Source organism: Colletotrichum truncatum, assembly GCF_014235925.2.
Source record: "Colletotrichum truncatum strain CMES1059 chromosome Unknown Contig_0006, whole genome shotgun sequence".
Lineage (NCBI taxonomy): Eukaryota > Fungi > Ascomycota > Sordariomycetes > Glomerellales > Glomerellaceae > Colletotrichum > Colletotrichum truncatum.
Window position 1 is genome coordinate 842,058 of NW_027222403.1, and position 21,948 is coordinate 864,005.

Genomic DNA, 21,948 nt, shown 5'->3' on the forward strand with positions numbered 1-21,948 from the left:
GGTAATCACAAAGTTGATTGCTGAAGAGCTATGGAAGTCTGTCCTCGAGCCCGGCTCGAGTCCATCCTATATACAAGTCCTGAACGGTCCTCCTTATCTTGGCTATGTTGGATATTTGACATATCCAACATATCCGGGGATCGGTTGGATATCTGACATATCCAACATATCCAGCCCGGGTTGTCCTTACCCCGCGTTATCCCCGAGGCCACGTGACTTGTCCATAGTTCTTCCGTTCCGAGGATCCCTGGTTACACCTGTCCGGCTGGGTTACATATGCCCTGCGTTAGCCGCCGGGATCCAGGCGGGGTCGTGTTGGCGACCATGTCCAACGGGTCGTAACAATAAGACGCCTACCACATCCACTTTGAAATCCCACAGAACTTGCAGGCAAAAACCTCAAAAGTTCGCAGTCGCCTCAACGAGATCGGTAGTAAATTGCCGCGAGTTATTTGCAGAATAGAGCGTTGAGCCGTGCTACAGTGCGTAGAGGAAGTAGCCGGGCGGATTTGATCGTTGAGATTGGACTGATTCCGACGTATATAGGCATTTAAGTGAACAAGTAGGCCGACGGAGTAGCCAAACTACCAGAAATACAGGCACTTAATTCGGCATACAAGCTTGTTTGCAAAGTCTTTTAAGACAGGTATTTTTAAACCCGAGACCTTATACATGCCCCTATGCTCTCGATCTTAGGGTCAGTTTCAGCTATTATAACTCTTGCTTGGATGTGGCTCGTCATGGCTTTTCGGGAATATTCTAGGAAACTATTCATCGCCTCCTCGAAAATTGTGTGCGTTACTGCATTCATTTGGTCACTGACAAACATAGTATAGGTTTCACAGGGTGAATTGGTCCCTTGTGCGTGAAATAACAAAACAGTAAATTCCTAATGGTCGTGATGTATAGAAGTAGAAGTAAAGTTGTGGTTTAGAAGCGGAAGTGGGAGATACGGTGTCCCAGCCCGTCACGTATAGAAGGGAGGCTTTGGTCCCTTCTGAGCCCCCCGTGCCGAGGGTCTGGCCGGGTGGCCGGCCGGGTAGCCACACGACCCCATATTCAACTATCGCAACACATAGATGCTCAGTGCAAGGCGACGCTGATCCATCCTCTTGCTTCAGAGCTGCACCATTGAATACTCAACAGCTGGTGGTGAAACCTGTTACGGTGCAATACTTGCCGTCAGGACCCGATCCAACTTTAGGCGGTTCAGCCCCGTTCGAATTGCCCGTGTACCGGTCGCAGGACTTGTTGTTGTTCTGGCAAGAATTGGAAATCTTGCATGTGTCGCCGTAATTCGTGTTGATTCCACAAAGAACGCCACCATTCTTACCCACTGAGTTCTCGATAATAAAATTGCGCGGCCCTCCGTTACCAGAACAAGTACCGCAGGATCTCGCCAGCTTGCCGTACTGTTAATTGTCAGTGGATTCGCGCAAGTGAAATCGAGAGAAGACAAAACACCTACATCGTGCGCGTAGAAGTTGTTGATGCGCACAGTGCCGCGGCCGTTGAACTGGAAGATCTTGTCATCGGCCTTGAACGCGCCCCCGCCATTGACATACGAAGTGCCCGAAGACTGCTTGAACGTGGCCGCATCCTCACAAACATCAGCCCACCAGACGTTGTTGAGCGTACAGGTGCCTTTGCAGTGTACACCTTCAGCTTGGCTGGCTCCGATAATGACGTTGGACAGCGTCGCACCATTTTCGAGGATAAACATGGCATCCTTTTCGCCCGTCTCGGTCTGCTCCTGGCAGACAGCAGCTAACTTCATTAGTACGTTCACGAGTGGTAAAATGGTCCACACATACGACTACGCTCGAATCGTTTCATGCCTCCATCATAGGAGCCGGACACGGGGATGGCCGTAGGGAAAGAGGCGAGGCCAGAGCTTTTAGGAAGCGTGGTAGTGACGGCGGCTACGCTGGCGGCGGTAGCGGAAACGAAGATAAGTGTGTATTTCATGATGCTGGTTGATAATCAAAGATTAGAAAGAGGAATTCGTGACTCTATGGCTCTGTGGACTCATGCTCTTCTGACTTTCAGAATGTCCTCCTGATGCCCTTTTGTACTTTTTCTTCAGGTCCGATATGTCAAACGGAACAAAGACCCCATTTCCTTCCACTCTTTGAGGACGCTTAAATGTACTTATTGGTGGAATGTTTCCAGAGTTTGGGTGTTTAGATACTCCGACATCGTCCATGATCTTGATTGCTGCATTATTTGATTCCAGACTGAAGATATACTAAAGGGAATGATAGGATTACTAGCCATGTTTGGTTAGAGGGGCCGAGTTATTACAGGACCAGGTTGACTCGGTCGATGAGAATATCCCAGGTCTTGATACATAGATCGAATAGTATGATGATTCGCGGAAAGTCGTAATTGAGATGGTGGCACTCGGATACAACCTGGTTTGCCACAGCCTGGGATGCGTTTCTTAATGCAGGAATGCTTTCCGCGCCCCGCTCTTGACCCTTTACTACACGATAACCCTACGACTCCGTTTTAATACACACATAATGAAATTCTTGTTGCTCCCACATTAGTATAGTAAGATCGGCATAGTAACACAAAGCAAGAATCTCAGACTACTGAGCTTTGTACCCCACGGCGTGCTCTTGACATTTTTACGTTTCTACATTTCTCACGGGTTGACAGCTTGCTTCTGTCCAACTTGCAAGGATTTGGCAAGACCATGGGGTAAGGCTTCAAGCTTTAGAATGAGTAGCGGCGAGCGGCGGTGTCGCATAGCCAATAAGCCAAGATTAGCTAGCGCAGGATGGTCTTGATTAAGGAACAGAGCCTCTAATTGCCGATTACAGATCGAGACTAAGCCAAATTTGTTCGGTGTAGGTTACATAGAGTGCCAACCAGCGGTTAAGAACACCCAGATGGGAACTTGATAGGAAATGCCTAGTGTATTAGGAGTTTGTTTGGTCCCGCTTTTATACTGAATTAATTGCCTAGTCTCTTTTACTTGAGGAATAGGGATGTACTGACCGGGATGAAGACAGAATATAATACATATTCCATAGGTATGATAGCTGACTTCGAGACAGCAGAAAATTAAGCTGTATACTATCCTTTGTCCGTCTATATTGTTATGTTTCATATATGGAATACACCAATGGTACTCCGGTATTGAGTCCCCCCAGCCTGTTTACTATGGTCATCAGGCCAGCGAATGGGCTATGGCAGGCTCAAGCGTGGAGACTTCAACAAGAATCTACGCAAGCTCAACACGATAGCCTTCGAGGACGTGCCGGATCATCTCGATCAATACCTGATGATCCAGATTACCTGTGATTGTCTAAATGCGATTGACGTGACCCTCATGACAAGGCAAGACAAACCTACTTCTGAAACATCGGTACTTTTGCACGGGCACTTCGATGTTACTATGTATGGTACCGTGATCGTATAAGTATTTTGTAAATTGAGACGCTGGAGGGCTTGGCGTAGAGCTCTGATGCCCTCACAATCAACCGGTATCTGGCAGCTTTCGCATCATTGTTTCGACTACATCTGCAAATTCGCATGCCATCTGATTAATGGATTACGTTTCTACTTCAAAATTGCGACGTAGGGGCGTGAGTTTAGATGTCAATGCCTCATAAAAAAAAAGAAATTCGGATTGAACTGGCGAAGGTCGCAGACTTTGATGGTCAAAATATAACCATGGGCGGTGCTGGTTCTACTTTCGAACAACAAATGCAACAGATGTGACAGTGGCCTATCACATTCTTTTACCTATTTTCGGGTTACCGGGTCATCTTTACATCTTCCAGTTGCCCCAGACACTATTTCTGGCCTCGTAGCCTAATTGGTGTCAGTGTTGTGGTGCATTGGTTGCATACCATAATCATGATGATGATGTAAGTTCTCCAGGTTTGAGGGCTAGTACGAGGTGTATATGCGCCGTGGATTAGAGCTGACGGTTAAAGTCCCAAAAGCAGCATTTCTATTTTAGCAGCGTGATTGTCCTCAGCCACACGCCAGCGGCAGAAAACAGCCGTCTCCGCAATCGTCCAAGAAGCAAAGCACGGGGCCAGGTCCTTACATAGAAGATCAGTCAAGAGACATCACACATTAAGAATGCTTACATTGGCTATCTAAGATGTTTACAAAACAAACCGCAAGCTGTATACAGATATTTTGATAGAAGTACACAGCTATCCAAATGGCCCGACTCCATCCACGATGATTATACGACTATTGAACATAAGGAATCCACTTTATCTTAATGTTTTAAGGTTTGAATCTGGATGCAATACGTACAAAGTTATTGGGTATAGTTCAGATGGCGGGGAGTAAAAGCCCTTGCGGCGATATATGGGGTGTCTACGTTGTGTTCTGTCTTGATAGCGCTGGTTATTGGTGGTCTATTGAAAGTGGTTGTTATGATCGAGTTAGGGCTTTGTTGCGAGGGTTATTCCGTGTGAATAGATTAGCGTATATTGACCGGAATACCCTTACTTCTTCTTATAGATATCTTAGAGTAAGGTTGGAGTTATATATAACGTCTGTATCTGTTGTGTTATATAATCTGAGTTTTCAGACAGCACTAACGAGGGCCTGTTATACAGAGCGTCTCCTTATGGCAGCTGTTCGAGAACGAACCAACCTAGCGGTGCTTCCGGATCTTTCATTACCGCCAACAGGTCGGCTCTAATCCTTGCCAATAGGACGCCCAAGTGTGCCCAGTTCATACGCCTCCCTAAGGTCGAGCGACTTGGCCCTGCCTGGTGGGGCGGGTCGCACGGCCGAACACGCCCCGCAGGTCTGATTGATTTTGACCGGCCTTGCTCGGAGACCGATGATTTATCAGCTAATAAAGGCATCATTTGTCCCCATAGAGTGCCATCCTCGCCACCTTAAAGTGGCTACATTATGTATGCGCTTTAACTCCGGAAGCGGAACACCAGATTCTAGCCACTATGTAATTCTTCGTCTTTCCACTGATAACTGTGGAAGAATACTTTTCTTTAGACATATGACAAGCTGCCAAGTGCACCACCCAGCACTTTCATTCGTCTTTCTTCCTTGATCATTCGCTTTCTACCCCGAGATCCAACACCATGGCTGGCGCAGTCCTTGTTGTTGGCGCAACTGGCAATATTGGAGTCGCTGTCACCATCGCCGCGCGCCGTGCTGGTCTTCATGTGATCGCTCCTGTTCGTAATGCTTCCAGCGCTGCCAAGCTTTTTGATCACGTCGGGACGCGCGATGGTATCACTACAGTTGAGATAGATGTGACTTCCGAGAGTGGCATCCAAAGCATTGTTGACCGTGTCATGGCGGGCGAGTTACCAGCTTTTCAACACGTCTACTCGACGGTCGGAGTATGGAATCCCATGCCACTTCACAACATTGATACGGCATCTTTTCGCTCGGTGATGGCTACCACAGTAGAAAGTAGTTTCTGTGTGTATCGGTCTTGATTCGACACGTGAGGTCATTTGCCATTGCTAATATGCTCTAGTTGCTTACCGAGCCACCGTGCCATACCTGCTTAAGCAGGCTGATCCAAGTAGTACGTGGACAATCATGACGGGTGCTGCGGGCGAGTTAGGTGTGAGTTTCCCTTCATTTTAGCACTAGCGTCAGCACCTGAATGACAGCGACATAAGACGGCCGGAGTGACAGCTGTCGCCCAAGGCGCCCTGTTCACTCTCGCCAACGTTGGTTGCCGCGAGCTAGCCGAAACCAACATTCGTTTCAACGAGGTGCACCTGTCCTTCCGTGTTGATTACGATTCCGTTGCAAAGCAAAAGGGCGACGGCAGCGTCGGTAGTGGAAAGATGGCCAAGCACTACGAAAACCTACTGGTGCGACCAGATATCAAGGGGGCTCGCATCAACCTCGCGAGACCTGAAGACGTGAATACCCTACCATTCACCAAGAAGTTGAGCTAGATTATCAACCAGCTAGATTGTAAAGTCGTATCCATTAAGGCAGATTCATAAAAGTCAATATGGTTTCGCTTCTGCATTCTCGGCAGCCGCAGATAACACGCGGCTCAATGTTGATAAGTCTAATCGGTAATGCGAGGGTTCAGAGCGGACCAATTCAAATCCCATTATATAGCATACATTATTAGTGTGTCAGACTTAGAGAACTCTCCTACAAACTTAGATTGTCTATGATCTATCTAAGCCCACGCTGGGCTGTTACATCAAGTCTCTCTAATGTGTATATGCAGGTCCTTCTCCTTAAGTCCTCTAGTTGGTTTGAAGACTTCACCATATATCTACCTCAAGAAGGTAAGTCTGGACTGTGCAGAATGCCTCGAATGGGCTACCCAATATTATAATGTAACTTTCAAGGCTTTGTATTCTCCCAGGCCACTCATCGGGAGACATAGGACAGAGAAGATTAGTACAGGACCAGCAATGAGTGAGGATATTCTATAAGGTTCAACAGTCGATACGCCGTAGGCTATTTACAGCCAGCTCCCATAACGCCACCATGCCTTCACTTGAAAGAAAGAGGCCAATAGAGAAATTCCAATGGCCCTATAGTGACGCTTTCCCATTACCCAAGATTATGACGTTACCCCCCGGGAGGATTCATGTCCTTAGATTTTGCTCTTCGTTGCGATCAATTACAACATTACCGTGATGACAACTCTGACGCGACATGCCTCGGTCATATATACTGTAGAAATACGTAGTCAGGACACACACCTGGTATGCTGGGGGAGAGAGAATCGCATGCATGTGGGGGATAAGCAATACCAAGCAACGAGTTTCCCATCATGTAGCGCAAGCCCAGCAAATGCACCTGCTTGTGTAACATGCAGTGCCCCTAGGATTGAGTCAATTACATAGAAGTATGATGGGACACAAGCTAGGCCTGTGAATAACCTGACTTCGAGTTAAGTTATAATAAACCACCGTAAGTTGATTAGTTCCAACTATGAGCAATGTGAGGCCGTTTCTGGTCTATCGGGTCTTCGGAGGTTGCGGGCGAGGCCGCCGCATTGACCAACGGTTAGGGCCTTTCAGAAGGTTGTTTACAAACGTCATCCGGCCTCCGTTGAAAGCCGAAGCTTATTAATACCAAGATGCATTTGTGGTTTCGGTACATGTACTTCACAAGTAGATCATCCTTTGTTTTAATCGCTTATATATCATGATCCCTATGTTCCTCCTCGTGAACAAACTCTAAAGACAGCATTGTGTAATAGCATCGGCAATAAGCATTTGTTTCATCATGACGAAGAAGCTCCACGACAACGTGTCTCGCGTTAAAAAGTTCAATGTCTTAGGCACGGCCATTTTCGTTGGCTTACGCGTAGCCGACGTTTTTTTCCAATACTTTTTAATCCAGAAATCCTGGGCGTCAAATGTCATCCGGATGCTGGGTGGACAGCCGATGGATGGGGCCGTCGTCCTAAATTCAACGGGGGGCTTGAACCCCTACTACAACACTATCACGGCAATGGCATTCGGAAGCAGCTTGAAACAGATCATAGCTATGCTCTATGTTGGTGAGCAAGACACACCACCATCTTCAGCTTTTGTCATCGGATTCTTCAACAGCTTCTTCAATTCCATCAACACAATGTTGTCCGTCTGGACCGTCACCTCTCAGGCGACAAGTTTAGGCCCTGGTGAAGGTGTGCTCCAATCTCCGGCCGTTATGGTCGGTGCTGGACTCTATCTCACCGGTATCTTGGCTGAGCTTATATCCGAATTACAACGCACGTTTTTCAAGAGAAATCCTGCAAACAAGGGGAAGCCTTACGCGGGCGGACTCTTTAGCCTCGCAAGACACATCAACTACGGCGGCTACACTGTTTGGCGGAGTGCATACGCATTTACGGCTGCCGGATGGCCTTGGAGTCTGGTGGTCTTCTCCTTCTTCTTCTACGACTTTGCCGCCCGGGGGGTACCTGTTCTAGACCAGTATCTGTCCAACAGAGTAAGCCAACCTTCCTCGTCCCACACCACACCCATTTACACCTTTGCCTAGCAGTGACTGACTAATACGCAAATAGTATGGCAAGGAATGGGATGCAATCAAAACTCGTGTTCCATATCGTTTGATTCCATGGCTCTACTAAGATGAGAAGGGGTTGGTGACACTGAATGCTCCGGAATCTCAATGGTGTTTTATTCGTAAAAAGCGATCCGAGCATCGTTATTAAGAACTGGCTCTGTTGTACGCCATGTTTTCTGCATCACTGTATCTTCACAAATATCTTAAATAGCCGTTATTATGCCTCCTCCAGTGTAATGGGTTTCAAAGGATCATCATTGAGTTAGTTCATCAGACACACCAGAATTTGTTTCTTCACTTCATACCCAAACAATGCCCCTACTCTACCTAATATACCTATCTGCCAACGACGTACCACAAGGCTTCAGGCTATGAAACTCCGGATAAGTGACATGCCAGGAACAAAGTGAAGAAGTGTTTCGAGTGCGAATTCTCTCCTCCTTCTACTTGTCCTAGTTATCAATGTGCATCCTCGGCCTATCCGCAAGGTGCATCGCCTAGGCCGTGGAACGAGGTGGTGAACTGTTCGTAGATATGATGGGCGTGGGCAACACATAACACCACACAAAAGCTGCTAGACATCTCGTGCACTCCCTCGCGGGTCCGAGAGAGTAACTCACTACCTACAACCACCCTAAACACCCCTATAGAACTATACTGAGCCTGTCATAGGCCGGATTAGACCTACGAAAGACAGACTGTCATAAAAACGTCCTCCAATTGAGTTCGGTATGCCTTGTTGTCCAGTAGTAAAGCGACCTCCACGGGGACTTGCATAAATCATGCCTCGAGTCACTGGCGAGACTCTTTTTAGTCATGTGATAATTCTTTCTGTATTGCGTGCCGTCTGTGTGCCTGCCAATGTTTGCCTTCTCTGACTAGGTCTACTGGGGGTTCCTTATACTTTTCTATGAGGCACTCCCTAAATACTTTTGAGGCCGTTCTCTCTTCTAATTAGACAGTAGGGGACTAAAAAGATATATGATACTATGAAACGATAGCAAAATTAATACGGAGCATACGCAAAAACTAAGCTGTTCATATAATAGACGCAGCGCGGAGTAACAGTTGGCAGCTCGACCGTGGCAAGTCGAGGAGATGACAAAATTGAGGTCATCTGACAGTTGACAGAATTATTACGTAGATTATGAGAGAAGCCTTACCTTTCCTCCAAGGAGAGGAGACCTTAGACTAAAATCCAGGATAAGATAGCCAGCTTATTGATGTTTTTGGTATTAACTAACTCTACTAGGAGACATAGGCTATCCCATTGGGGCTTGATGGGCTACAGGTACATAGTACACATTTTTACACCCACCTTTTACACCTTATGAAAGAGATATATAATAATACGCTATTAAGACCTCTTTTTTTTCCAAGGTGCATCCATAAACTAGTTGTCTTACGACCAAGTCGCTGAATGGATCAGGTCGTAACTGAAGTCGTCACAGTCTCTATGGTTGTTCAAGCCAAACGCTTCATAAATATCCCATCCTTGATAATATCAGGAATCTTTGGTATCATATTGTCTCTTAACGTATAGCAACAACTGTAATGTTGTATCTGTTGGAAAGTCTAAGCGTTACATCGACTTAGAGGCTGAAGAACTTTCTTTTGAAATTCCTGTGCAAACAATGCGTGCCCAACTTTACTTTTGTCATCCGGCAGATCACATTCAAGCAATACCCGGACGGCGTCCTGGTACTGCTTTCCCATTCGCCAACCGAGCTCTTTAAGGCGGGACCCCAAAATGTAATTGCGCCAGTTCTCTCTTGTAACAAGCTTCCTTAACCTAGCGTCCGAAATCTTACTGGGTATCACGGCCCAGCGTCCAATCTCACAGAGGACGACACCAAGGCTATACAGATCTAACCTCTTCGAGAAGCCTCTGGCGGCATCTGGATGATAATAGTGCACGAACTTCTTGTTCCCTAGTGGTCCGAGGGAGAGAGAGGCCTGATTCTGTTGACGCGCATATTGGAAACCTGTGATGAATGGCTCAGTCACGCTGATAGTACGATCCTCTTCCTGCAGGAACAGAATGCTGTCGCTATGCAATCCTTTGTGGAGCCAGCCGGCAGCGTGAAAGAGACTAAATGCGGAAGCTAGAGTAAACGCGAGTCGGAAGCGGTCTCCCAGAACCGGCGGGTCTGCACCTTCAGCCATAAGCATTGATCTCAATGTTATGGGTGGAGTGGCTACGAGGTCGCTTTTGAAAGTGTGAATTCTCCCATCATAGTCGGAAACCGGTTCAGGGGCGCCAAAGACATATCCGACACGCTTATGGCCATGTTCCAGCTCATAGTCCAAATCATCATAAATGCCGTAGAAGGGGGGAAGGCGTAAAGCTGGTTCGCTAACTTGTTTCAGTAGACGCCCTAACCCTTCTATTCGAGCAAGATAGAGTTGTAGTTCAGGACCTTGGTCAAGTATCGTCCACTCAATCCAGACGGGACGGTTCTTAGATTCCGTCTCCTTAATAAGACCAAAGTTATCATTGTGGTCGGTGTCAAAGTTCAGCCTGTTAAGCCAAATGGCGGTGTTGATAGTGCTACGCGATGGCTCGAGTTGATCCTGGAGCAACTTTGCCTTGGCAGACAAAGCCAGGGTCCGGTCGCCGGCCGGAGGGTGCTCAGCTAGAGATTCGAGCATTTTGATGTTTCGTATCTCAGCAAGCATCTCGGGCAAAAATGACCTCGTGAGCAACTGAAGTTGATTTGAGGGGTATGTAAAACTCTCCAAGTCGTTGACGAGAGCCTGAAAGCTTGAGACAAGATCTTTGAATTCAGCCTTCGCCCTGATCTCCCAGCGAAATTTCCGTTTCAATCTCGATTTTTCCTTGTCGAGGTCGTGCTTCAAAATCACTGTTTCCGCTCTGCCATTGAGCCTCTTGATCTCAATCAAAATCAGCTGGACTGCCTTGTGAAAGTCATTGGTTCTGGTGCCTAAAGTGCAATGTTGCTCATCGTAGGCATTCCAGTGGTCACCCCATGCCTTGAGCCGACATTTCTGGATGTGGTATCGGAGCGCCAAGTGTCTGGATTCATGCTGGTCGTCACTAAAGAAGTCTTCGAGGATCAAGGCCGTTTCAATGGCACCTTTGAATGCGATGACGACTCCGAAAATCCCAACAGCAAGACCGACTGCTTCCATTGAGAGATACTTATGTTATACCGTATTTACTGGTGATGAACCCACTTCAACCGCTAGTAAAGAACTTGTGTTGTGTGGCATGTTAGAAACGCAGATCCTCTGGTTAAGGAGAAGGGCAATTGTATACATATTAGGATGTTTGGCGGAGGCTTCATGAACACAGCCTTTTGATCGTGAAAAACGCCCCTTCAAGGCACCAAACGACCAATTAATCCCCTGGAAGTGCATACAACTTTACGCGGCACAGCCTTGTGGCGGAGTGGTAGGCATGCACGCAGTAAGACGTGTTTTTCCACTTTACTCCATACGTGCAGAATGCTTGCTGATTTTGGTTTAGCTACCTATGCAATAACACCGCCCAGAAAATGAGTTGATACATCGGCGGTAATATGTCGGCCAAGAAATGTGACAGAATGAGGCGAACGACGGCTGCAAACAAATGCCTGTAATTGCGATGCCTGGTCTAACTTGCAAATCATCTTTATGATAAACCTCGTTTATATTCCCCACCTTACCCGGCGCAATTTGTCACAATTAGGAGTGTGGATGCACATCCGCGCTTCCTTAAGTCTTGCTGCCCGATGAGTTTTGGTAAAAAGGGGGCCATTTTTCATTCCTACACATTTTATCACCATCAAAGCTGGGCTATTTTCAATCTGAGAATTGAGAAGCTGGGCGTTTGCCTGCCATTAAAATATCACAATGGACCGCTCAGGAAGGCTTTTCTCTGGCAATGCTACCCAACAAACAGCCAGTGACGGCTTTGACACACTGGATAATCAATCAGCTTCAGAACAAACCGAAAACGGCCACAACAATTATGATGTACTTGACGTTGTACATTGCTCCGAGGAAATGGATATTCCCTTTGTCGAAATTCATCATCTCGGAGTCTCTTACGAGGACTCGAGGGTATTACATTTTACCGTAGGCAGCGGTCTCACCGCACAGGTTGTGCAGCATGTTACGACAGAAGAAACCAGCGAAATATTGCCGGCAGGCAAGGTACTTGCGCTCAAGATATTCACCGCAAGTGCTGCCAATCATAGCTCTAGCACGGCCCAGAGCAACGTTTACGCCACCATTCTCAGGGAAATTAAGGCCTTCAGATCTCCTTTAATTCGGGAACATGAAAATATCGCTCAACTTCAGTTCATTGCATGGAACAAAACTCAAGAGTTTCCAATGATTGCAATGGAGCTGGGAAACTATGGTACCCTTGATCACATCATCCGTAGTAGAGGAATTGCCTCAGCGCTTTCTTTCCACCAGAAACTACACGTCACTCTGGACATCGCCGTTGGGCTCCGCGACATTCATTTGTCAAGAATAATTCACGGCGACCTCAAGCCAGAGAACATCATCATAAGGAGTCATCCAGATCCTAACCGACAAGTTGTGGCTAGCCTCCTTGACTTTGGTGGAAGTTCAGAAGCTGCCAGAGACAGGCCAGCACATTTTACCCCTCTTTGGTGTGCACCCGAAGCTGCTAGCGAGCCTTCACATCATGGGCATATTGATTGGAAAAAGTGTGACGTCTACTCTTACGGGCTTGTAGTTGCTAGCATCTGGGGTCGAGAGCCCTCACATCAGCTTTACAGCGCTGACGGGTCGGACAGTTATTTGCAGTCCAGTATCGTTGCCGACTTAACAGCTGTTGAAACTTTTGCAGATGAGGCTGATGTGTTACTTGAGCTTAGAAAGATGCAAAGTTTAGATTGGAAAAACTCCAAAAGTCTGACGTCAGTATTGAGAAGCCAGCTTTTGGCGAAGCTTACGACGAACGCCTTAGATGTGCCGCAGCTAATCGGCGTCATTTTGTCCGTGTTAAATGCGGACAGCGCACAGCGACCGACCTCTGACAAGGTTGTTCCCATGCTCGCGCCATTCTTCAAACAGCTTGGCCGCATGATCCCGCCGTTAGCACTCCCCGAAAGGTTTATTATCTCAAATTACTAACACCGCGGTACAGTAGCATGTTGGAGAGAATCATGTCAATACCAATGCCATCAATACCTTCAGATGCAACGGACCCCGAACTGTGGGGTAAAGCATCTAGTTTTTGTAGCGTGTCTGATGAAGAAGATACCGAGACAGATTCCATGGAAGAGGATGAGAGACAATATAAGCAAGGTTCAAGAAACGCGGTAGACGCAAAAGGAGCGAAGGAAAGGAGAGAAGAACCTACCATGTCACACATCACAGAAGACAGGATAGACAGACAGACTCTCAACAGCACTCGGAACAATACTGACAATGATTCAGAAAATGAGACAGACGAGCAAACAGACGAGCAGACAGACGAGCAGACAGACGAGCAGACAGACAAGACAGCCGCCGAAGCAGACGACGAGACAGAAACGAGAGAAAAGAAAAGAAGAAAACAGAGGACTAGACAAGCCAAAAAGGAGTTCCAGCATCACAAAGAAGACCTTGAAACAGAAACAGCAAGTTCTTTTAATGCCTATGGGGACCACAGCTCTGTATCTCATCAGTCAGGTGTGACCTGCATCAGCATTTGCACTACCAAAAATCGCTTTGATGTTGGTGAACGCGGGGCTCGTAGCTGGACGCTGGAGTGGCTTCACTTACAGTGGACGTTAGAGTGGCTTCAACTGGGAAACCTGCGGAAAGATGATCGTCGAGACAGGCGACATAGGCGCGAAGAACGCGCTGATAGCGACTCCTACCAAGCCGGAGACGAAGATTCCGACAACTCCATGTCTTCAAAAAGTAATGGAAGCGGAAAATTTTGGTCTCAGACCATACGTGGTCGGATCCCGAAAGAAAGAGCCTGTTCTCAAGACCCCCAAAGCCCGCAGTCTGCAGGTCGGCCAGTGAAAGAATACAACGCGGACGACGGGTCATCTGTCAATGTTGACAGCGATATTCAAAGCAGTGACGAATTCGATGAAATAGAGAGTTATGGAAGCAGCCATGGCAAAGACTTTCTAAGGCGTGTAAGTCACAGCAATTCAGAATGTAGCAACAGTCTTACTAATATTCAAAGAGCTCGTATCATTGGGACATCATGTCGTCAGTGACTAGGTGGTGGGAAAAGAAGTCCTGGTGGCATCTCAAGCTACTGTACCAACTCAATCCTGTGGCACTTTACGATATCAAAAACCCCGTGGAGTACATTCGTGCTCTAAACGTAGAGGATATTTCCAGTTCTGTTCCGTCGGGCCTGTCCTCTTTGGAATTTATTGAAGATCTGCACCGGAAAAGTACAGAATTGATGTATAAGGTCTGGCCTGGAGCCAAATCTGGCATTATGCCGCCATTGTATCAACGAAGAAGCCACCGCTCATTATACCTAGGTATGTGTCATTTGATGGGCCTTGGGAAGCCGCGGGATCACATCCTAGGAGCCTCATGGATTGCGGTTGCGGCTATCCAAGGATATGATCGGGCGATTTCTCTCTGTCACAACATGGTGGTTGGAACCGACTTTGAGTCTTTTTTTCCGAGCAGGCTGTTTCTATGTCTTGATGCACTTGGAGGATCAAGAACAGCCATGGATATCCTCGAAAGACGCTGGCCACGTCATTGGAAAATGGTCCGAGCTATTTACCATGAGAACAACCAAACATGGTCTAGGTTGGAGTTCAAGATGCCCTTGCTCGAGTTCTACAAAAATGTCTCCATCCCTGGTAATCTTATGAATGCCAGATTTTCTTCCTTACAGGATATTTTTAGGAAGGGCACTCTTCTCGACATCCAAGGGGGGTTAAAAGGAATGATAACGGAGAAGTACAGGCAAAGCGAAATCCAGAAGGTTGCACCGAGGTTGTTTCATTTACTTACATACTCTCCAATTTCAGACACAGAAGCTGCAGGTATTTTGCATCTTGCCATTGAAGCCGGAGGTCAATTAGACAAGCTTGCTTATTTCAGCACCATCCACTTCAAAGACAATTGGAGCGGGACGCCATTACAGGCTTCCATTTGTGCAGGGCGGCATTGTCTCGCTATGGCGATTCTGGACATCCACGAAAGTACCGACTTTCCAGTCTCCAAATTCTCAGATGCTCTTTTTGATGCTTCTTCATACCTTCAATATGAGATCACACAGAGACTGTTAGATTGGAGTAAGACGAAACCGTGGCTATGTCGTGAGGGCTCAAAGCTCTGGGAGCGGACAAACGAAAGGCTCACACAGTGTCTCTTGTCGGTGATCGGTGTTAATGGGCACCTTCAAAGGCTTGAGGTTGAGCGGTTTGCTATCCATGGGAATAACATCCAGTTTTTGAGGACCGAAACTTTATCATTACTCTTGAGAAATGGAGCTGAGATAACTGGTCCTGGTATCGATAGTTGTCTGCTTTGTGACGACGTGGATAGCTTGCGGTTGTTATATCAACATCTCGAAGGGTCAACAGAGAATCCTGCTGTCGCTCTGCAAAATCTATTGCAACAGTTTCATCACAAGGAAGTCAAGATTTCTAGCCAATGTCGAGAATGGGGTGCCATTCGATGCTTCAATTATTTGTTAGCCGAAGGCATCATTTCGGTTGATGATGATGGTTTTATGCTCGAGGTCATTTCCCATCTTCCAGACAGTGTGATATTTATGACTTCACTGGTGGGTAGAGGCGCTACTATCACAAGCACAGACGGTAATGATTGGAAGGCTTTATATGCGGCATTGTGGGGAAAACATATTGAAGCCACAGACATGTTGGTTCAATGCTACTCCGAAGAACAGATCGCTAGAATAATTGGAAGAAGTCACGATGGCGGCTTCATTTTCCGCTCCCTTTTGGGTTCTTCAAACGTATCATTGAAGAGTCTGAAGTGGTTGGCAGATCGTGGTGCGGCCTCGTGTGATGGCAGATATCATGAAAATGGGCCCATACCTATCTGGCACGATATTCTTGATCGTCCTAGGCCGACCACAAGAGCACTGCAGCTCGTCGAGTTGAAGATTATCGAGTTTTTGCTAGGCCTTGAGGGCTTCCGGGGCAGAATGATGACTGAATCATGCTCGCCTTGTGGAGAACCAATGCTGCACCATGCAGCCAAAAATGGCCATTTCGAGGTTGTGCGAACACTACTTCAGCACGGCTTTGACGTCAATACTCCATGTAAAGACACCGATTCGACTATAGGTTTGCAGAAAACAACAACCCTGCAGTGCGTATGGTCCAGGTTGAGGGCTGGCTACGTTCCCGAAGAACTGCAAGCCGGCGGCCTACTTGAGATCATGAAATGGCATCAAAGCCTTATTGGAGTTGTTGATTTGCTCATTGCCGCTGGGGGCACCAGCCAACAGTTTTATTTGGACCGACTCTCGGCAATCCAGAACTGGTCAGACTCTCGCGAGAACAACAAGGCTGAACGTGAACCAGTTCACCTTTACAACGGCAAACGTCCTGTATTGGGGAAGTGGCCAGAGCCGTTACCGTCAATTACGCCTCCCAGAAACGATGAACCACTAAAGACATTGGTTTCTGGAGAGGGCGTAAGCGATGCCATTGAAGACGAGGCAGGTTCGAAGAAAAGCAATTCCGACTCAGCCGAGAGTATCGAGGACCACGAGAGAAACCTACCCCTGTTGTTCTTGGCAGAGCGGCAACCGGCCAGGGAGGCCATACTAGCGACACTTTTGCCTGTTAAGAATGATTTCTCAATGCTCAAGCGAGCGGCAGAAAAGGGTGGAAAGACGCTGTCAAGGCTGCCTTACTGGATTCATTCAGGACGTATTACCGAGGGTACAACTACGCCACTCCACATATCTGCTCTCATCAATGACACTGGTACGATTAAGTCACTTCTTCAGTATGGAGGAGTATACGATGTTGACGTCGAAGATGAATTCGGGCTTACTGCGCTACAACTAGCAGTTATGGAATCCCATGAAGAGACTGTCAGAATTCTTCTGGAGGGAGGTGCAGATTTGAACAAACGGGCCACAAATCCAATCTTTCAGGGGGTTCGTTCGATACATATCGCAGTGCAAGTTGGAACACTCTCAATGGTTCAGCTTCTTCTGAAACTGGGTGCAGATCCAAACACACAAACTCACAAAGAAGCCATGGGCGGGGCATATACTGTGTTGGGCGCCTGCATCGCAGCACGTGACAAGCCGGACATCATTAATGCGCTCGTTGAAGGTGGTGCCCAGCTTGACCAATTCGACGAGCCATATCATGCTCCCCTCGCTATGGCTGTTATCAGTGGACGGGCCAAGACTCTAAAACTACTTTTGAATATATCGAAACACCCATGGAAAGGCCCCAACAATGACAACCTACTCCTACTTGCCTCTCACTATTCGAATTATTCGGTCATTAAGGTTTTATTGGATTTCGCCGTCTCCCAGACAAACTCGCCACATCTGTCAACAATTACCATTAACCCTGTATCGAGTGACTCGAACGAAACACCCTTGCTGAAAGCGGCTGAAGCAGGAAGCTTGTCCGTATGCACTTTGTTGTTGAACAGAGATGCCGAGGTAAATGCAGTCGGTCGGGGAGGCTGGACCCCCTTTTTTTGGGCTGTCAAGGCTGGGAAACTTAGACTTGTCAAAGCCCTCTTGAAAAAAGGAGCAAATGCCGATTGCGTGAGCGACGATGGATTTCGACCTCTTGACTACGCTCTCACAGGCGAGAGGAAGAGTAAGATGAAAGCTATTGCCAACCTTTTGCTTCAGAACGGTGCGACCTTCACCTTGGCCATGATTGATTTGCATGGGCCGAGGGCTTTAAGTTGGGCCGCTCTGTCTGGACGATTGGATGTAATGCGAACGATTCTTGGCCGTGGGGTAGATGTCCAAAAGCCCTCGGATTCATCTGGTTGGACTGCCTTAATGTCTGCGGCAAAAAGAGCCCGTCTGAGTGCTGTGAGCCTCTTGCTTGACCGGGGAGCGGATGTAAACGCTTTCACTGTTGACGATGGACAGACAGCACTGCTTGTATCGGCTGAAAGAGGGCATTTGGATGTCGTGGAGCTCCTGATCTCAAGCGGTGCCAAAATCAAGCACCTAAACAACAAGGGGAAATCTGCGCTTTCGTTAGCGATGGATGTCTGTAGTCGTAGCGTCGTCAATTTACTAATCAACAGCGGTGCAGATTGGGGCTCAGAGGCTCAGGAAGAGGACAACCCTTGGTTCTGGGCAGCGAATAATGGTTTCTCCGACACAGCTCAACTACTGGTCAACAGGGGATTCAACGTGAATGCAGTTGATGAAAATGGGAAAACTGCACTATTTCATGCGGCGTGGCAAGGTGATGCGGCCTTTGTTAGTTTCCTGGTCGAAAACGGTTGTGAAATCGACAAGACGGATAACGACTCGTCCACTGCCATCCTAGAGGCAGTTGACCGTCTTGCTGAGCTCTACGGCACAGGACAACGCCAAGATTCTAGCGAAGATGCGCCTTTACTTCAAGAGTTGTGCGCTACGTTAGAAGTTTTCCGATCTCGGGGAGCCAACACAAGGATTTTAAACAAGTTCGATTACTTGGAAAGTCTACAGGAGGGGAAATGGTCGGTCGTTAGGGTACGCCGCGATAATAGGGAGGTTTACTGGGAATTTACAAGTGCAAACATCGGCCTTAGAGTGAGCGATTACAGTTGGAGAGCTTGGCACCCACTGAAAGCAATGAAGATTAAAATATAATTTGTTTTTGTTTCTACCCCAAGGTTTGTTGAAATCCACCTTGCAGTATGAACTATGCCGTGGTAGGCATCTGTGAATTTGATTTGAGGAACCGGCCCGTTCCGGTCCATTAGAACCGTCCCCTGCCTCCACAGCTCCGTACCTCCCGGCTCCGGTATCCCCAGGACATTTCACAATACGACCTTGACGCCCTTTGTGGAAGTGATCACCTGCTTCCACGAACCAAAAAGCGAGCCCAATCCGTTCTGGGGTCCGCCAAAATGCTAACTTGAACAAGCACAACCTGAATTTTACCGTATTACTACTTCTTGGCTCACCAGCATTCGGCTTCAGCTGCCACATTCATCATCTATCTCTTCGCTCGGTCACGTACTGAAAGCCATGGAATCCCCACAAATCCACCAGCCGGCACATCAGCAGATCATCTAGTCTATCTTTGTGGGGCATATATCTGCTCTCTTGCCTGGTTTCCCCGCGCTGCCATCTCGGTAAAATACTAAATGTAACTCTAGACACCCTTGAAAGCACTCTTTAAGCGCTCGGTTGATACTATGCCGAGTAACTATTTGGTCATTTGGCTCGCTTCTAGAACAAATTCGGCTGTCTGAGAGCTTGGTTTGTAGGATGTCAACGTCATTTGCGCTTATACATCTCATGATGTTGATGCTGCCAAGAAACATGTGAGCCCTGACAATACAAATAGTCGATGGTTTCCATCAATTCGTTACAGTTTCGTGCAACCGGAATCTGAGAAAAGACTCAACCTATTTGGCCTCATATTTTCAAGACCTCTGTTGCCAGCATGCGTCTGTTCAACACTGCCCTCCTCGCTTCTCTGTCTGTTGGCAGTGCGAGTGCGGCCATCAGTATTGTTCCTGGAGCTACCTGGACCGCTGTAAGTTCACCACGAGAGGGACCCAAGGTATTTCAGTAGGTCTGACCGGTTGATGCTAGACAAACACCGGAGAACACGTTCAAGCCCACGGCAACGGAATTATGTAAGACCAACCTGCCAATGGCTTTCCACAAAGCACCAAGCTCTTCGAAAGCTCTTAAGAGTTGTTGCTAATGTAAGCTAGTGAGGAGAATGGAATCTACTACATGATCGGTGAGGAAAAGACCGATGGCGCCCTGTTCCAGGCGGTCAACTGCTATTCCTCTACCAACTTGGTCGAGTGGAGCTTTGAAGGCCGTCTCATTTCTCGCACGGAAGAGGCGGGAGACCTTGGCCCCAACCGCATTATTGAACGACCCAAGGTCATCAAGAATGACAAGACCGGCAAATACGTTCTTTATTTGCACATTGACTCTACGGACTACAAGGATGCCAGAGTCGGAGTCGGAATTGGCGACACTGTGTGCGGAGAGTACCAGTATCTTCGCAGCTTCCGTCCCTTGGACAAGCAGAGCCGTGATATTGGCTTGTACAAGGACGATGATGGCTCAGCGTACCTGTTGACTGAGGACGTAAGAATACTTTCATCCGTCAATTACACCGGCTAGCAGGCTAACCAGGGTTACAGCGCGAGTACGGAACTCGTATCATGAAGCTTACTGACGACTACCTCGATGTCAAAGAAATCACTTTTGGCTGGCAGTACTTCGCTGAGTCCCCAGCACTGGTGAAGCGCAACGGACTTTACTACATCTTTGGCTCGCATCTTACTGGCTGGAACGCCAATGACAATGTAAATTGCGTCTTCATAAACAAGCTTATCAAGCAGTCTGCTGATTTGTTTCTAGGTCTACAGCTATGCGGAGTCTCTTTCCGGCCCTTGGTCCAACTGGACTGAGTTCGCCCCGATCGGCTCCAAGACGCACCAAAGCCAGGTCAGCTACGTTCTTCCTCTAGGCAACGACAAGGCCATCTACATGGGCGATCGTTGGCAATCAACGAACCTGGCTGCAAGCACTTACATCTGGCTCCCTTTGAACATTGATGGCACCAAAGTCACTTTGGACTGGCACGATTCTTGGACTGTCGACGTGAAGGCTGGTACATGGTCCGAGGCTAAGCCTGAGATTGAGATTGAGGGCGAAAGTGCTGAGCTCTCGAACGGAGCGCGTCTTCTCAGCTGCTCCGGATGTAGCGGATCTTCTTCCGTTGGCTATCTTGGTGGCGACTCCGACGGAACTGCGGTTTTGAACTTTGAGGCCAGCACTGCCGACAGGGTAACTCTCATCGTCAAACACCTGAACGGCGATACCCGTTCTCGTCATGCAGCAGTTTCAGTCAATGGCGAGGAGCAGAACGTGGCTTTCCTCTCTACCAGCCACATCTCAAGCAGAGTGGGCAGCAGTTCCGTCCATGTTGATGTAAAGGAGGGCGTCAACACCGTCAAGTTCTCAAAGTCTGAGGGATGGGGACCTGATATCGACCAGCTGATCGTCCCTAGCATCTGAGAGAGGACGCTCGAGTCTCTAATGATACTCTGGTCAAGGGGCATTCCGCAACATGAAGTAAAAACACTTCATAGAGAAATAAAACTTTCAAATTCAAAATACCTTCCTGCTTGTGTAAATAGCTCGCAAAAGTTTCATCCCGTGGAGATGGTTTGGTCTTACTTCTTTAACGGTATTCCATATCCGCAATACTAGTACTGCGTCGTACATAAGCATATGTAAGGTAGTTTGAAATGCAGTTGTCCCTGGGCATTGATTGATATCAATGAAGGTTTATTTATCAAGTAAGCATTGACAGACCCCCCACCCCCCCTAGCAAGAGTTTTAAACCACAAGAAGCAACGATAACCGGACTATGAAGTTAGGTAGTCAACAACAAGTCAAGGTGCTCTTTCAATGATGGGGATGTGCTGTAGATAGAGGGCTCTAATGGGATAGGGGTCATCAATTTTCTTCTGTTGCGATGGTTTAAAGACAAAAGATCATTGCACGAACGATCTTGTTTTCACCGTTGTCTTGTCATGTTGAGGAAGACTCAATAACGTTTCGTTGGGTTTTTGATCACGCATGGACCTCAGGACTAAATATTCCGGGTTCCGTCACTTACTGCTTCTGATGAGAGTAATCCCATATCCAGCATGAAAGCATCATCCTGCTTAACGATATGTGAAAGGGAGCTTGTTTAACAGCTTCCTCGTATTGTAAATGTTTCAAACCATGTGAAACAAGGAGTATTTCCCTCGGAGGAATCACCGCAAATT

At 47.5% G+C, this 21,948-nt stretch overlaps 6 protein-coding genes across 6 annotated transcripts; 4 read left to right on the plus strand and 2 right to left on the minus strand.

The window, feature by feature from the left end:
• Positions 1-1,139: 1,139 nt before the first annotated feature.
• CTRU02_209509 (pectate lyase F 2) lies at positions 1,140-1,968 on the minus strand (the record flags this gene model as incomplete). The annotated part of the gene is made up of 3 exons (XM_036733495.1): positions 1,140-1,412; positions 1,469-1,767; positions 1,815-1,968. The coding sequence occupies 3 exons, from the start codon at positions 1,966-1,968 to the stop codon at positions 1,140-1,142; spliced, it is 726 nt and encodes a 241-aa protein (XP_036574765.1).
• Positions 1,969-5,084: 3,116 nt separating this feature from the next.
• CTRU02_209510 (uncharacterized protein) lies at positions 5,085-5,921 on the plus strand (the record flags this gene model as incomplete). The annotated part of the gene is made up of 3 exons (XM_036733496.1): positions 5,085-5,430; positions 5,489-5,580; positions 5,637-5,921. The coding sequence occupies 3 exons, from the start codon at positions 5,085-5,087 to the stop codon at positions 5,919-5,921; spliced, it is 723 nt and encodes a 240-aa protein (XP_036574766.1).
• A 1,300-nt stretch (positions 5,922-7,221) lies between these two features.
• On the plus strand, positions 7,222-8,074 carry CTRU02_209511 (uncharacterized protein; the record flags this gene model as incomplete). Its single annotated transcript, XM_036733497.1, has 2 exons — positions 7,222-7,932; positions 8,009-8,074. 2 exons carry the CDS (start codon positions 7,222-7,224, stop codon positions 8,072-8,074), a joined length of 777 nt encoding a protein of 258 aa, XP_036574767.1.
• Positions 8,075-9,585: 1,511 nt separating this feature from the next.
• On the minus strand, positions 9,586-11,163 carry CTRU02_209512 (protein kinase; the record flags this gene model as incomplete). The annotated part of the gene is made up of 1 exon (XM_036733498.1): positions 9,586-11,163. The coding sequence occupies one exon, from the start codon at positions 11,161-11,163 to the stop codon at positions 9,586-9,588; it is 1,578 nt and encodes a 525-aa protein (XP_036574768.1).
• Positions 11,164-11,865: 702 nt separating this feature from the next.
• CTRU02_209513 (Ankyrin-3-like protein 4) lies at positions 11,866-18,784 on the plus strand (the record flags this gene model as incomplete). Its single annotated transcript, XM_036733499.1, has 3 exons — positions 11,866-13,082; positions 13,136-14,123; positions 14,174-18,784. The coding sequence occupies 3 exons, from the start codon at positions 11,866-11,868 to the stop codon at positions 18,782-18,784; spliced, it is 6,816 nt and encodes a 2,271-aa protein (XP_036574769.1).
• Positions 18,785-19,586: 802 nt separating this feature from the next.
• On the plus strand, positions 19,587-21,187 carry CTRU02_209514 (glycosyl hydrolase family 43 protein; the record flags this gene model as incomplete). Its single annotated transcript, XM_036733500.1, has 5 exons — positions 19,587-19,679; positions 19,739-19,782; positions 19,864-20,251; positions 20,308-20,472; positions 20,528-21,187. The coding sequence occupies 5 exons, from the start codon at positions 19,587-19,589 to the stop codon at positions 21,185-21,187; spliced, it is 1,350 nt and encodes a 449-aa protein (XP_036574770.1).
• Between the last annotated feature and the right edge of the window lie 761 nt (positions 21,188-21,948).